Below are 17,477 nucleotides of genomic sequence, written 5' to 3'. Positions count from 1 at the left end.
ATGAAATATCATGGATCTCCGCTTGGGCGACCTTGGGGACCAGGTGACAGGATACTGCGAAGTAATCAATCCTACTGTATGAGCCATGTGGGTGCGAGAAGAATGTGTAATTCCTATCTGCTGGATGTAGCTCTCTCCATATGTCTATTAGTTGGTTACATTTGAGACCTCTGCATAGGGAAAGACCTTCTCCTTTATTGTGTAGGGTAACTCCACCTGATCTATCCATGTGAGGTTGTAGGACCATATTAAAGTCTCCTGCTAAAACAACGCTTCCCTGCGTAACCGAATTTAGGATTTTAAAGAATTTTTCGAAGAAGATTGCACTCCTTTCACAAGGGGCATATATACATGCGATTGTGATCTTTTGTCCCCTAATAGTACCTACTGTTATAATATATCTGCCCTCGTTATCTCGTTTGGTTAGTAGACCTTCGAATGGGATATTATTACGGAATAGGATGGCAACACCCCGCTTTTTGACTTCCACATAGGCAGAAAAAACCTGGGAAAAGTCTTTGTCAAGGTATTTGGGGGTATTGGTTTTACTGAATTGTGTCTCCTGTAGGAGCAACACGTCAGCATGTTTTCTTTTATAGTCAGTGAAGGCTAGTTTGCGTTTGGTGGGGTTGTTAAAGCCCTGCACATTGTGGGATATAAAAGTCAACGCCATTTATTACTGTGTGTGACTGCGTGTCGCGCTACACTGGCGACACACTTTATTCGAGCTCGGCTAGTCCCACGAATTCGGGTATACCCGGGTGTATTGAGGTTTGTGACTGTTTTCTGCCCGGGTGCATTGAGGTATTTTCCAGGCAGGGATTGAAGCATTTTATTCCCGCTGGCTGCAATACTGCACAGTATATATATATATACTGCATTACAATTCATGAATTTATGCCATCTGGTAGACACGCGAAGCATTGCAGCCTATTAAATTCTAATCATTATCATTTAACAGATCAGCCGCCCGTCAGCCAGGCATGAACCCAGGCTGGGAAGGCAAACGCAACGGGGCTTGTCAGAGGTGAGGAGCGGCGCATTCCAGGTATCTGCCAGGTACATACTGGGTATTTGCTCGAATAAAGTGTGTCGGTGCAGTATTTTGCTTGACTTACCCGTGGAATCCATGTGCAGGACCTGACGATCACTCACTTCAGGGCGCAACCTTTTAAGTTGGTAGTTGAGAGGAGGGTAAGGAGGAAGTGGGAGGAGGCGGGGGGGTGGGGAAGAGAGAGGGGAAGGGGGGGGACAAAAGGGAGCACATGGGGTTCACAACAAAGGGGATTGGGTTCACAACATCTAACGACGAATATACTAGCGTACAGAAAACAAATAGGAACATGAAGACAAGAGCCCACTCCGGGAGCCCCCGGAAGTGGCCCTTGCGCCCAAGGGATGGGTCCTTTGGCCCAGACTGACGACGGGATCTCCCCTGCCTGCTGGGTCCTGGCCTCCCTGGGACTTGTTTGCGACCCATGTTCTGTAGGGATCATAGCGGAGGACACATACACGCCGATCAGGGAACTGTCCCGCCGGCGCATCTCCTTTAAACAGACAACAGTTAAATAACAGTATAACTTATAACTTTAGCAATAAAAAATACTCAATCACATAACATCTACCAAATGGGTTTCTCCTTTAACTCCCTCTCTCCCTGCACCCCCTACTTTTGCCCTCTACGTGAATGTAGGTAGTAAGGAGTCCCGTGCCCCCCTCAGAGGGTTCTTTTTGTGCGGTCTTCGTAGCTCCAATCTCGGCCATTCTTGGAGGTGAGGAGCTCAGAAGAACGGCCACCTAATTTTCAATATCCATTCATACGTGAATGTCTACCCTTTATATGGCAGGGTGATGGGCTCCCCCCCGTTAAGTGCCTCTGTGTTTGAATGTGTGGGTGGTTAACTTTTAATATGTGGGTGATCTACACATATTGCGACCACCCAGCGGCCTCCAAGGTGGCGGAGGAACCACTAGCGCACGTGACGCTGACGATAGTCGACAGCATGCAGACCCTTCTCCTTATGATGGCCCATGTTCTTATGTGGGGACAAGCTGGAGACAGCCACTGACTCCCCAACCTTCTGATGGCCCGGGCATGTATTTATTGTACACTTTCCCTCCTCTGTCCATCAGCCCGCTGCATCAGCATTTCCTCCTGCCCCCCAGTCTGGCCCCCCCTAACGTTATTAACCCGCCCCCCCTGACGTCACTATCTCGCCCCCCTGACGTCACTATCCCGCCCCCTCTGTTCTCAGATGCGCCGCAGCTCCGAGGGCGCCGCCCGGTGAGTCTATCCTCTGGGTCCCGTCAGCTCGGCGACACATCCTGGCTTTAGGGGGGGGGTTTGTGTGCCGGCGTGACCCTGCTACCGCCGTCATGGGCTCCGGTGATGTCATCTGATGCGCTGCAGCTCCGAATGCGCCGCCCGGTGAGTCTATCCGCTGGGTCCCGCCAGCTCGGCAACACATCCTGGCTTTAGGGGGGGATTTGAGTGCCGGTGCGACCCTGCTACTGCCGTCATGGGCCCCAGTGACGTCAGCTCCCAGCACCGTCGCCGCTGGTTCTCTCTGCACCTGCACCCCACTCCAAATCTCGCGAGAGCCAGTGACATCACCGCGGCAGCCCGCGAAGAACAGGACTGCACCCGCGCGCCTCAGGGAAGGAGCAGGGGAAGATGGCCGCCCCGCAAAAAGAGTGAGTAGACCTGTGGGGGCTGAAAATCCTCTTGGTTCCAGTGGGGGGGTCGCTGGTGGCCACCGGATAGGCACCTCTCGGCTAGGGCTTTCCACAGGGTCTTGCTGGGGAGTTTGGGGGAGGATGTAGATGTTTATTGGGGTGGCAGAGCGGAGTCTATGTAGAGCTCGGCGGCTCCTCTTCAGCTCCAGCTACGGATCGTGAGCTCCCAGCTGCGCGCCATGAGGTTGAGGGGGCGCCATCTTTGTCAGCTACCAGGTGAGGGGGACTTTGCGGGGAGCCAAGTACCTTACGAAGGAATCTCTCTCCATCTTCTGCATGTTTCAGTGTGTGTGCAACACCATTTTTCAGAACCAGAACTGCACATGGGAACAGCCACCTGTAGCGCACCTCTTTATCCCGGAGAGCTCTAGTTATGGGGGCCATTGCCTTTCTTTTTGCCAGGGTAGCCGAGGACAGATCTTGATATACTTGGAATTTGATGTGTTCAAACTCCACTGTTTTCCTCTCTCTGGCGACTCGGCATGTTTGTTCTTTTGTCCGGTAGCAGTGGAACCGCATAACGATGTCCCTGGGGGGACCCCCCTGCTGAGGTCTTCCTCTTAGTGCCCTATGGCACCTGTCTAGCATTAAGTCCCTTTCTGTCAGATCTGGGAACAGATGCTCCAGCCACTTAGTGGCGAAGTCCTCCGGATCTGTGACCGATTCTGGCACCCCGCGCAGGCGGACATTGCAGCGACGATCTCGGTTCTCCCCATCCTCGATCTTGTCCTCCAGGGATCTGATTTGATATTTAAGGGTGGACACTTGCGTTTGTGTCTGGGATATGGCGCTGGTGTTCTCTGCTGCCCTAGACTCCAGGGTATCGGTACGCTCCCCCAGGGCATCCACATATTTCCGTAGTGCCCAGAGCTGTGCCTTGAAGAACTTTTTCATGGAGAAGCAAAACTCCTTCATGTCCTTTCGGCGCATCACTGCCATATCGTCCTGCTCCTCTGCAGGGCTGTCCATATCAGGGTCCGCTGCTGGCAGCTGCACAGGGGAATCGGGAGTCCCGGCCTTAGCTGTGTCTTTACTTTTAAAATATGTAGATACTGGCTGCGTTTTTCTGCGCAACACCTTGGTAGAAGCCATTCTTGTAGGTTGATGTATGTTGCGCTTATCTTTCGTAAGGAAACGATAGTGTTTTAACTGTTATTTTTCACTGTAATGCACCGGGGGGAATGGAGCTCTCACTCTAAGCTGCCATTCACCATCGGGGGGCGTGTCCTCTCTTTTTGTTTTTTACCATTTTATAGGTGAAAATTTAAACATATGTGTACATTTTTTCAAAAGGATTTTAAAACACTTAGGGCAGTATTCTATATACTCCAGAAAGACAGCTTTCATGGCTTTTTAGCATCAAATCTGCAAAAAGAATGGTGAGGCCTCTCTCAGGAGTGCTATATAAGGTGTAGAGATACCCCAAGTAGTCTCCAGGACAACATTCAGTGGAATTTTGGTTGAAGGCCAGAGCTCCATTGAAAGTTCCTGACTTCGGGGAAATATCTCTTCACTTTACATATACTCTAATGTAAGAAGGAAAAATGTGATATCTTGTATGAAGGGAGAAAGGTCTTGTTCCTAATGGAGAGCTGATGGTGGAACACATTAGCACCAGAGCAAACAAAAGGGGCATTGAAAGGTAGAAACGTATGTGCATTCTAACTCATTTGTTTTTTAACCATGATGATGGGTATTTGCAGTAATATTACAAATCATTTGAATAGACAGAGGCATTGATTGCATATTTATGTGTATCAACAGTACACACATTTTACATACCTGTCATATAATAACATACCTTCAGAGCTGGATAGATGGTGGAGTGAGACACAAAGCCGAAAGTGGTCTCTGAAGACTTTAGTGCTGGTCTCCCCTTTCAAAATTCACTTCAGGCATCTCTGTACATTTTCTACCACTACTAAAGGCTGGTTTTTATTCAGGCCCACTTCTTTAAATATATGTTATACTAATATGTAAATATATTGATGAACAGAGCATGGGAGCCCTCCAAAAAATGATTAACACAGAAGTGGTCCAAAATATGGCATTTGTTTTAGAACCACTGATATAGAAAGTAAGGAGTACTAAAAAATGAAGTGAGAGATTGTTCCATGTTTACTACAATGAATTGTCCATAACGTACAGTACCAGAGGAAGGGTAAAATATTGATCAGTGCTACCTATTTTATATCAATCTTAGTTGCAACTGTTACATGTGACCAAAGATGGACAGTTAAATTAAATTAAGTATTAGTACCCCCAAAAAGTACAATGCATCCAGCCTTGCTCTGGGTATTCATTGCTACTGTCATCGCAAAATGAAATGGTCTGTATATATTACTTTTGTTAATTGTTGAAGAAGGGCACATTACAGTTACATTCACATTTATGTTAGGAAAAATGCCTAACCCAGCTCTCTTTTCAACAATAAATTAGAAGTGATGGTTACGCCTCAGGAGTATGACTGTGACACATGTAAGTAGTTGGAGGAAGGAAGTCTTCAAGAAATGTAGACTATCCGGGACACTTTTTTTTTTAATGTTCCTTGACAACATTTATTGACACCATCCGGCTAAATTTAACTTTCAAACTTATCAAGTGTGAAATGAAAAGGGAGAAGGGTCTGTTGACAGTCTCTTGTGTAATCTGTAAAGATTTACAATAATACTGGGGCCCACCGTTTACATAAACCTACACATTTCTGGGAACACTCATGCTGGTCAACTCTACCTACTTATCATGGAGATTCTCTGATTATTTTTCTGAAATAAGTATTAATTGTCTACATTCAAACTGGTAAAAACACCTACAATACCATGCATGCCAATGAAAGACAGACAGAACGCATTCATTTCCCTCCTCCCTCCAATGGAAGGTTTCAAATGTTGGCATGTACAGTATTCCAAGTTTGAGAGATGTTTATTGTTTAATCATTTCTCACAACCGATTGTTTGATTCTCTTAACTCGTATTGCACCTTCATCTGAGTGGCTCGATATTGGTATTCCTGGGTCTATTGTATATGTGCAGATATTTCAGAAATACGTCTGTCTGCTTTTAGAACCTTGTTTCCTTTGTTTTGCTCCTTTCCTAAAACATGAAAATAAATGATACCTTTTTTGTCTTGAGAACAAATGAGTGTGTTTTTCTTCCAGCTCTCAAAATACAGTGCAGTTTCAGCACTCATGGCCTACTGAAACAGATCGGAGGTTATATATTGCATTGCCGTGGGACATTACAAGTCAAGGTATATCTGAAAAATCCCATCTGTTAAGTGTGTACTTTTCATTGCCTATTATGTTTGGTGTCTATGGAACAACTTTAAAAAACATTAAGAGCTATAGCTTGTATTAGTTTAGAAATGGTTATAAGAGGTTATAAGGTTTTCCATAGAAGCAATTAAGCCTGGAGTTACAGTAGGCCATACGTGTTACATGGGCATTTAGTGACATCTTGGTGCGTGATTGTTACCTGTGTATGGACAACCAAAATACAGATGTAGCCAATGTCATTAATCCCTCTGACAAGATTGTGCGGGTGAAATCGCATGTTAGCCCTGCCCCTTTTTCAAGCACGGTTTATTTAAAACAATGACCGCTTCTCCCACTGGTAACAACGTCGGATATATCTGTACCACTACATATCTCTACAACATAACACATATTGTCGTTGTAGAGGTAAAAGTCATTAACTAAATTCTTTGATTACTGAGGAAAACACATTAAATGTTCTTTTTGACAGGAAAACTTCTATATTTAAAAAGGTACTGTAGGTTTTATTTTATTATGGCAAATCAGGAAGAAATAGGTGTCTTAAATGAGTTCTTAGTTTTTTTCTTTACTAAGACTATTTTCATGAAAAAAGGTAAAAAAAAAAAAAAAATAGACGTAATGAGTTGATACATCCGAAATTCCATTGCGATTCAATGATACTGTCTGCACATGATTTCATAATATATCTCAACATCTTTACAGGAAAAGATTCAGGACCACCAATAAAGTTATTTATTGTCACAATTCAGTATACAAAATAGACTTCAAAAAGTCCTTATAAGAAATAAATGGGGGTGACATTTATGCAAGAAATAATGTGGAAGATAAATTGGCAATCTTTAAAATATTGTTAGATATGACCTGGCCCCAATGGCATGAACCCAAGGGATCTTAAGGAGGTACATTCTGTAATAGTCTTTAACTTTTTACTAAGTCATTACTTTTAATATTCAAGGACTCCATTTCCACAGGCCCAGTATCACAAGATTGGCATAAAGAAAACATGGGGTCTATATTTAAAGGGGGAGCTACTGTACATCACGTACCACGTGTATTACTACTGTGAAGCGCTATGTACATTAATGGCGCTATATAAATAAAGACATACAATACAATACAATACATCACAACCTGGGAATTACAGACCTGTAAGCACGACATTGATAGTGGGAAGCAACTTGAAGGTTTAGTATGGGATAATATTTAGAAATACCTAATGGAAAACAACATTATTAGTAATAGTCAGCATGGATTTATGAAGGATAGGTCGTGCTAAACTAACCTTATTAATAGTTTCTTTGAGGCGGTAAATTGGACTTTAGATTAGGGTAATGCAGTTGATATGGCCTACTTAGATTTTGAAAAATAGCTAAGAAAAGAAAAAGGTAGTCCCTTTTACATATAGTGCACCTTAAACAATGGTGTGTATATATATATATATATATATATATATATATATATATATATATATATATATACACATACATATATACACATATATATACATATACATACATATATATACATATATATATATATATACATATACATACATATATATACATATATATACATATACAAAAATAGAAACAAAGTATCCCACGTAAAGCACTCTGGTGTAAACAAGTATAACAAATTTATTAAAGACACATCACATAACATACAAACATAATAAAATCACTCTCTCACACCTCAAAAAGTATGGAAAAACAGACACATGCAACGTGTAATAATAGTGGGAACCAAAGCTAAAGCCAGAAATTTATAAGCAAAATAATAATCAAATGACACATAATATCAGACTGGTGAGGCTCAAATAAAGCCTCCCTTCTGTAGACCGGCCGGTCAACAAGGAAAAAGCTGCTCAATTGAGAATGCTGATACCAAGACCTAGCTAAGGCAAAGACCCATGACAACACATCCTGCTACAGCATGAATATGCAAACATAAGCTGTTGCTATACAGTTGAAAAAGACAGCACTATATCTAGATTCTGCTGTAATAATAACTAACAGGCAATGCCGAATAGCTGAATAATATATGCTGTAAAATAGAAAAACAGTGTAATGTGCATATAATGTTGAGGGCTGAAAAGGGATGATGATGAGCTGCAGCAGTGCAACAATCAGTGTCCCGTCTGAACTTCGCATAAGAATGAGATGCAGTCAGTGCAGAGGATACTTAGCTCCCACGGAGAATCTCCTTAACAGTACAGAGTCTGATGACTAGGAGCCCGAGTAGGAACAGCCTGGAGACCCGTGCCTTCGTCGTCGCCGTCTGATGACGCGAATGAGATGAATGAGATCCTAGCCCCCTAGGATCTTTGGAATGCACTTGAGCAAAATGACGAGGACACTGTGCGCCAATATTCCCTTGATAATAGCTCGTCTGTGCTCAAGGAATCTGCCGCACAGTGCGCCAGCTCGTGACAGAAGTTGGTTGTGGCTACGAGCTGTTCTGGTGCACCCTGCCTATCTTGGACTCCCCCACCCCCGTAGATGACCACACATACAGATTTCTCTCCCACATATGGTTGCTTTTTTTAATCCTGTAAATGCATTTCCTTTGGGCTGCAGTTTTTTAATAAATGTACTCTATTGTTTAAACAGTTACATGCTATGGAGCTTGCGCTTCTGTTTGTTTTTTGTTTTTTTATATATATATATATAATAGTGTTGTGATGATTTAAGTGATATTTAAATGGTACCACTGTAATGATAATCTACTTATTAAAATGTACCTTTTTAATATAGAATTATTTAAAAGAAATGAATGACCAGACTATGATAGACATACATTGGTCTACACATGTAAATGCAACTCCTCTACTGTACATACGGTAACTGCTCCAAGAGATGAAGCGAGTTGGGACATTTTGTGAGAGGGGTAGAAGTGAGGAAAACCTATGCAAAGTAGAGCAAGGCAGTGCCGAGACCTACTGAGTGTCAAACCGCTCCCCTAAAACCCATTGTTCTTGGAGCAGTTACATAGAAGAATTAGATTTATATCAATGTATTGCAGCACAGTACTGTATGTCTTGAAGAGCTAGTTGTTAATCAGTAAAGCTGGTTCATGGTAGCTGCAAAGCTTTACCAGCAACATACTTTGCTTGTTCATTAATAGATCAAACTACACAAAGTGTCTGTCCTTACAAAGTGCTGTTGCTACAAAAATAACATTATATCAGAGCATAGCAACCAAGCATCTTCTGAGGAGACGGTTGCTAATTTGTGGGGCTATTCATGCAGAGACATTATAGCTGCATGGCTTTAATAGCAACACACTTTGCTTGATTACTGACAAATCTAATCAGTGGCATAGCAAGACATGCACGGGGGCCCTGGGCAAAAAAAAAATTTCGGTGCCCTATTAATATTAATACTGACTGCAATTTTTTTCTTCCTCCCCCATTCCTTTCTCTCATCATCCCTCTTCATCTCTCCCCCTCATCACCATCATCAGATCTCCCCCTCATCACCATCATCAGATCTCCCCCTCATCACCATCATCAGATCTCTCGCTTATTATCATCATCAGATCTTGCCCAGTCACCCTTATTACCAGATCTCCCCCAATCCCCCTCATCATCATCATCATCATATCTCCCCCACATTTTCATCCGCCACTTCATACCATCTCACCCTGCCGGTCTCTACGGGGGGGGAAGGCAGAGCGGGCCCCCCCAAGAGTGCGGGCCCCCAGGCTTTGCACGGGCTCTAGCTACGCCACTGAATCTAATCATACTAAATAGATATTATATAAGGTATCTGTAATTACAAGTTGCTTTAGTTATATAATCTTTGTACCTCAGGGGTTAAAATCAATGTGCTTAAGAAGACTATCTGACTACCAAATTGTTTAATATGTTTTTAATACCTTTTTAGTTTGCCAACAGCCTGCACTGGGGTTCAAGGCTGCCAATTGTTATATTATTGTGAAGACCAGTGTCTCTCTTTCATAGCCGGGTCATCAATTTATTTTAAAGAATTCCATATTAAAGGGTACATTTTAATTAGTAGATCATTATATCATTACAGTGGTATCATTTAAATATCACTTCTCAATACAACACTGTATACATGTATATATTTTCACCATTGTTTGGCGTGCACTATATGAAAAAAGGACTATAGTCCTTAGCTATTTTTCTAGCACTCTATAATAACAAAGAGAAAACTATGTCCTAAAACATTCCAGCAGTCAGTTTGAGCAATGCACTTTTCTCCATTATTTGGTCTACTGAGATTTTGGGAATCAGTATAACAACTGAAATCTTCGGTAGCCGCACTTTGCAAAAAGTAGTTTTACAGCAAAACCTTGTTCTATAAAGCTGAGAAAGAGGTTTACCACCTGACACATTGTGCGTCCAGATTCCTACAATAAACGTGACAAAGAATAATGTCTTTCTGTGAGACTACGTTTTGCAAAGTGCGGCTGCCGAAGATTTCAGTTGTTCTACTGATTTCAAATGGCAGAGTGGAAGTCCTCCTAGTCATACTTCAAAGATGAGCACCAACTGAAAATAAAGAAGAATACTATCATCTAATAAGATGTGTAGTATGACTATATACTGTATTAATAGATTTTGCAAAGCCTCTTAATACACAATAGAGGAAATTGGGTAAAAATATCTGGGTAAAAATATTTGCACCTGGATTGAAAACTGGTTGAAGGATAGACAACAGAGCGTTGTCATAAATGGAACTTTTTCAGGTTGGACTAAATTTGTAAGTGGAGTACATTTGTAGCAATCAAAAAACACAAAGGAAAGTGCTTTTGGCGCTACAATCCCTTGAAAATGGGGATATATCAAGAAATAAAAAGGTATATAAAATAAAATACAAATGTTAACAGGGCAGCCAGGAACACTAGTAGAACAACACCAGAAATACAACAAGGAACAGATACAAACCAGCGCCCGTAAAGAAAATGTCCAATAAGTCCCAAATTGAAGTCCACACAGAGATGGGGGAAGGGATCCAAATAGTCCAATCCAGAGAAGATCTCCAATCAAAGGGTCCGTAGCATAGGGACAAAGACAAAAAGGAAAATCATAGTGTAACTTGTAATAGTTAAAAACAAACAAACAACACAGAACACACCACAAGAAACATAACACTTAACACTAAAGCTCAAAATGAATTAACTATTTATTAAAACAAAGGAGCCTGCTGCAGCGGGTCATCAAGGGGTTACTTGCAACAGGACCGGAGTTTGTAGGTGTGTAAAAACCATGCAGAAACGGATGCCAGCTGCAGAGAGGGTCCTCTGTGGGCTCTACGATGTGGGGTATGTGTCCCGTTTCCCTCCGACTTCCAGAAGATCTTCAAGATGGATACAGGGGAAGGGAAGATGCACACAGCTGCACTCGTTACACACAGCCTCTCTCGCGATGACGCTGTATCCTGCTGCAATGGTCTGACACGCTATAACATCCAGCTCTCTCCAAGGCGCCGTGACCTTTGACCCTCCGCATTTCGTGACTGGCGTCACTTCCTCAGGACATTTGTAGCAATGCTTTCTTCAGCTACGCTTATAGAACTTGCTGCAGTGACTGCAAGGTCGCACAGCACTGTAGTAAGTACTTGCGCACCCGCGACGGCGCTGCAGGGAGATGGAGCGGTTGCAATCACCGGTAGTCAAAGGATTTTTACTTTTTCGGCGATCAAGCGAACCGCTCACGGCCACGCCACCGCCACGCCCCAGGGTCACCCTCTGGTCTCCTGCACCAGAGTGCAGGAATCTCTATTAAGACAGCGACGGCTAACGTCACGCGGTCGCGTCGCCCTTGGTATATGCGTAGCCTTCAGTGCCGCTATCATCTGCGTCACACTACTAGGGTGGTAACAGCACTGGAGGATTAATGCTGAGGGGTCCCATTCGGACCCCTGCATTTGGCTAATAGGGCTGTAAGATACTCCTATATGGGTTGTGAGGTTAGATGTGTTGACAAGGGGTAGGGGCAATGGGGGTGGGTCCGGGCTGCCGACAAGAGGGAGAGCCAAGCCCATGCTGCTGCAGGGGGCCCTGGCCAGCAGGTACTAGAAGTTCGGCCTGGCCAGAGATCAAGCCCAACTTCTGCATCCAGCTTCCAGGCCCCAGTTGTCTTAGCTCCTGCTGCAGGCCTCTCTCTTGCGCTGGCCCCAGTTGTCTTAGCTCCTGCTGCAGGCCTCTCTCCTGCGCTAGCCCCAGTTCCCCCCAGCTGCCGCATGGCCTCAATCTCCCACCAGTGCACACTGGAAGCTGGGCCTGCCTGGAAGTCAGGCTCAATGACCGCGCTTGAACTGGAGCGGCACCAGAGGCCTGAGACCACCCCACGGTAAATCTGTGTATATTGTGTGTGTGGGGGGGGTATTATTGTGTGTATTTTGCGTGGGGGGGTGTATTATTGTGCATATTATGGAGGGGGTATTATTGTTTGTATTATGTGTAATCTTGGGGGAGTATTGTGGGTATTGTGGGGGAGGGTATTATTGTGAGGTATTATTGTGTGTATTGTGCGGTATTATTATGCATATTGTGTGGGGGAAAGTGTGTGTGTGTGTGTGTGTGTGTGTGTGTGTGTGTGTGTGTGTGTGTGTGTGTGTGTGTGTGTGTGTGTGTGTGTGTATTGTGTGGATGGGGGTATTATTGAATGGGGTATTATTCTGTGTGTATTGTGTGGGGGTAATTATTGTGGGTGGGATTGTGTGGGTATTGTATGGTTATTGCAGCTGATTGTGTGGAATGGTATGTGTGTGTGCGTGTGTGTGTGTGGGGGGGGGGATTGTGTGTGGCTAGGGGGGATAGGGGAATGAGTGTGATGAGGCAGCGAGATTGATTGAATGGGGAGGGTGTGTGAGAGGGAGATGGGGGAGAGAGGGAGAGGGAGTTTGAGGGGGGAGAATGAGTAAGGAAGAGAGAGGGATGAGTGAGAGTGAGGGGGGAAGAAGTAAATGGGGAGAGAAAGGGAATAGAGGGTGGTGAGAGAGAGAGAGACGAGATTTGAAAGAGGGGGCTGGGGCTTGCAAGACAGCCGACACAGGGAGTGGGAGAGGCCCTGGTGGAAACTCTAATCCTGGGCTCTGAGAAAATTGTTGGCGGCCATGGGGTATGTGATGGGATTATGTGCCTTGTGGAGGCCGCTTGGCTCCGTGTATACCAGTGGTTTGGAAGGCATTGGCTTGGCATGGGGTTGGGGTGAAATGTCTGTCTGTGTCCGCCCGGTATTGCAGCAAATCTGGCAAAAACGGAATGCAATTAAGATTTTCAACCGTGCAATTTCTTTTTCTGAATACCGCAAGTATGCCAAATTTAAATAGCGGCAAATTATATGCCACTTCCCCCTAATTTTGCACTGGCAATATCTGAGAGGTTTTTTTTTTTTTTTTAAATAGGCCCCAATGTGGCATTTGAAATGTAGACTTTACAACTACATTGATTTTCACGTGGTATCCTGGGGGCACAGCTGCTCACACCCTAGTTCACACAAAGGGCATGTGAGACACAGACAGACACAGACCTCTACGTCAAACAGTTTACAGTACTCAAACCAGTTTATGATGAAATTACAGACCTAAATTCCTGCAATATGTATAAATTGCACTGCAGAAAAAACACTACTCACTATAATTATTTACTTGTACTGTGTATGTTATACTTTTTTTTAACAGGGAAAGGGAGATATGGAAACCTATTGGCTAGAAGGCAAGACAGCTGCAGCAACAAAGACGGGCAGTCCAAATACTTCAGCAGCCATTCAAGAAATAGAGAGAGACACATTTAATTTGATACCTGGAGTCTTATCCAGTGAAGCACTATCAGCCTTGTTCTGAAGCACATTGGCCCTGGCTAATTGTATTTGTCCCTCTGTGTGTCCTATTACATGGTATAATAGGATGATGTTCTTGGCAAGCCATGCTCTTCATGAAGATCTGCAAGAGACTGGAATGGTTGGGAACATTTCCGTTGTTCAATGTCAGTGCTGGGAACAAACAGTGGTTATGACATCTGATTGCATCTCCACTTTGGAGCATTTAGGGACCAATGAAGACCATCAATTGCTGGTAACTCACAGTTTGAAGAAAAATGTCTGCAACTCACTGTTACTGACAGATGAAGAGACGTGTACATCCTTTTCATTGAGATGGATCAGCATCCCACGGAAAGAAACAGACTCCTTAATCTGACTGTATCTACTGTAGATGCTTCATCGTGTTAAAGTCAATTGTTTGACATAACATACAGTTCGCACTAATGCAATGGCTGATTTGTTATATAATATTATTAATACTAATATAAATAATAACTTTATTTCATATAGCACATTTCTCCCAAGCACCCAAAGGCTCAAAGCACTTCACAATTACAGTAGAGTGTGTGGCACACAGCACATAGACATTTTTTAACACGGCCCCTGCCCAGATGAGCTTACCATCTATGCCTGAGGCACAGGGAGATAAAGCAACTTGCCCAAGATCACATGGAGCTGACTCCGGAAATTGAACCAGGTCCCCCTGGTAAAATTTGGTGTCCACACTCCGTGTCTTTACTCACTGAGCCACTCCTTCTGCCCCATATACTTGTGTTTACTTTTTGATTTCTCAAATCGTTGTTCAATTATGAATGACTTTGCTTATACAGATGTTGTATGTGTGGTCTATGTACTAATTTATTTTGAAAAATGTGTGATTTCAGTGATCTTTGTTTTTCAAACATTAAAAAATGGTATCAAGGCTTCATACGTATGATGCGGAATTTGCTGCCCGTTATGGTTTTGTGATGCATTCTCTCATGTTGAATATAGAAATACAGAAATTGTGTGTATTTTTGTATTTATAACTAGTATCAGTTCTTAGTGAAATATTTTTTTATAATAGATACACATTGAAAATAATACATTTTGTTAACCTACAGCATATAATAACATATCCGTGCTGTGTCAAATACATTTTTTGTTGATCCTTACAGTAGCAACGTGGTGACAATTCTGCGTTAACACAATTAAGAGTCTTTTTAGGGTTTACGCCAAGTTGAACTGGGCGGACGATTTTGACGCACTTTTAATTGATTTTGTGGTGCCCTGAAATATCTATTTTTTTCGGTTCATACCATTTACATCTGTATCCCTTGCGAAGTCCATATTTGGGAGCCAAAGCAAATGAAAAAAACAAACCTTGGTGCTGCAGGCAGCAGCAGGCGCAGCTAGAGACATGTGAGGTTAGTAGTTAGGAGCACACCGTTTGTGATGCTTAGTACATAGGCCTTTACATCTTTCACATCAATGTGTGGGTTTTTCAGAAATAAATGCAGATGGGCATACGGGAAAGAAAATCCACAAAATATGTATTAAAGACAAAAACGTTGAAATCACATTTCTTTCATACATCTAGTACAGTTTTTTTGCCACAAAATGTTTCCACTTTTGTGTTATAATAGACTTCCTGCCCCAAGCAGCTAAAAATCCCACATTTCTTTTTGTTCTTTTTCCCACAAGCAGTGTCGGAGTTATGCTACATACAACCTGTGAGGAGGGGCAAAATAAATATTACAGCAAGTGTAGCAATTTAGCAAATAAGGCAGTTTTAGGACAATTATACCCCGGTACCATATGCTGTGACTCAGTCTTCCCTTGCTTAGGAGGATTTCAGCTGCATTCATTTAAATGGAGTGTAAATGTTCCAGAACAAACCTGAAGACCCCTTCACATCATACTTTAATAGGGACCTTTAAGGGTCAATTTTCAAAGTCTCCTGGCTGTAAAACCGAAGCAAAACTGGTGCAAACATACTTGACACATTTGGTGCAGTTTTTGAGCAACAGTTGCAAAGCCAGGATATTTTGGTACAAATGCCTTAGTATCAAGAGAGGTCGACATAAAAGTTAGCATTAGTGGAGTGGATACTCAAAGGCTCCCTTGAGGAGATATTATTTTATTGAGATATCAAGATGGTAAAAAGGGATGTCTACAAAACACTGATGTTAAAGGAGTTCAAAAGAGAACAGGCGACTGCAATGTTAGAGAACAGCAGACAAATGGAAAATATGGTAGGCTGAACTTGACATTTTAAAAAGGCATCACACAAGTTGGAAAGAATAATGAAATTTAAGATCTAGAGCACTTCAAGCTCTCATGCAAGGGGCATTTTGAAATCAGTGTGTGGTTTTAGAAGACTGCAAGGGATTCAGAATAGTGAATTATTCTTTCTCCATATACGCATATATTACAGCCATTTAATTAAGGAGGCAGGGATTTAACTATTAGTGAGCAAGGCGTTGCTGAGGTGGACATGTGCAGATCTTGTGAGTTCATCTTAGCTTTCTAGCATAAGACAAATATTGATGGAGTTATTTAGTGTGCGGTGATAACGGAGATGAAAATAATTAATGTTGTCTGTCACCTATAAAACATGTACATAAGATGAGGAACATCACAACAAAACCCTGTACATAACAAAATATAGCCTAATAGATTATGATAATTATCTGTGAAGAGGCTATTAAAGAATGTTAAAACTGGTTAGGGAAGAATAAAAACAATTGCAACCTCTTTAAGGGTTCTGTGAGAGTTAACAGTGAATTAAGTGGTTGACCAACCATATAAACGCCTACAGTTGTCGACCGAGAGAGATGGACCGAGTAGTGAATCTTAAACTTGAAAGCCTGAATGGTGACGCTTGGTAACAATAGGAATGGGAGACATTTAGCAAAAGAAAATTGTTGACTAATGGACGATACCTTTATTATAATTAAGAATTATTATCATGATAGACTTCTTGATGTAGATGGAAAAGACTTGTAGACAAGGAATTCCTTACTGCAATTCAGCCCTGGGCTTTGCATTCTGCCGTCATGGAAAAACACAATGTTGTCGTTTTATAATAATGAACGTCCAAAATAATCTTTGCTGATATTTGTTTCCATGTGTTGTATCGTGGTTTACTGTTACTGATATTTAATAAAGAATATTTTTTGTTAATGTTTTTGCCTTTTAACATGTATTTTTATACTCCTGATAGAAATTATTCCTTTTCTTTAGCGCCACAGAAATACATATTGCACTGTTAATGTGTGATGTACCTTTACACTGTTAGCTTTGTTTTGATAATGTTCAGGAAAATTGCTTATCACTGCTCATTGGCTCTAACCATTCTTCCTTAAAGGATACCTTGAAAACTATTGTGATAAATAAATTTGGGAAATTTGCTTTAGTTCATATTGACATGGGGGTTAGAGTGTCCCAAGTAGGGAGAGTTCAAGGTAATTCGTGAAGTTTTGGCAATACAACAACTGTATGACCCCTACATACTCTCCCCTCCCACACCCAAACCTGTCTGGACTCTGCTTTTGGCCTCACTTACCCCCCACCCTTCCTATTGTAACTCGCTGTCATGGGACGCCCATCTCCTCTGCCACCTTCCTAACCCCCACCCACAATGTCTCTAAGCAGGTCAGCCACTGGATGTTGTACCTGGTAGGCTATATATCT

The 17,477-nt window shown here is 42.6% G+C and overlaps 1 protein-coding gene across 1 annotated transcript in view; it reads left to right on the top strand.

The window, feature by feature from the left end:
* LOC142492444 (atrial natriuretic peptide receptor 1-like) overlaps positions 1-16,920 on the top strand; it is an 87,032-nt gene extending 70,112 nt beyond the window's left edge. The window contains exons 12-13 of the mRNA XM_075595084.1: positions 5,894-5,985; positions 13,663-16,920. Coding sequence (XP_075451199.1) covers positions 5,894-5,985; positions 13,663-13,824 — 254 coding nt within the window. The 3' untranslated portion in view covers positions 13,825-16,920. The remainder of the gene's footprint in view (positions 1-5,893; positions 5,986-13,662) is intronic.
* Positions 16,921-17,477: the final 557 nt, after the last annotated feature.

The sequence above is a fragment of the Ascaphus truei genome, chromosome 1, assembly GCF_040206685.1.
Source record: "Ascaphus truei isolate aAscTru1 chromosome 1, aAscTru1.hap1, whole genome shotgun sequence".
Lineage (NCBI taxonomy): Eukaryota > Metazoa > Chordata > Amphibia > Anura > Ascaphidae > Ascaphus > Ascaphus truei.
The sequence above is the reverse complement of the archived record's forward strand: the minus strand, read 5'-3'. Positions and strand labels throughout refer to the sequence as shown.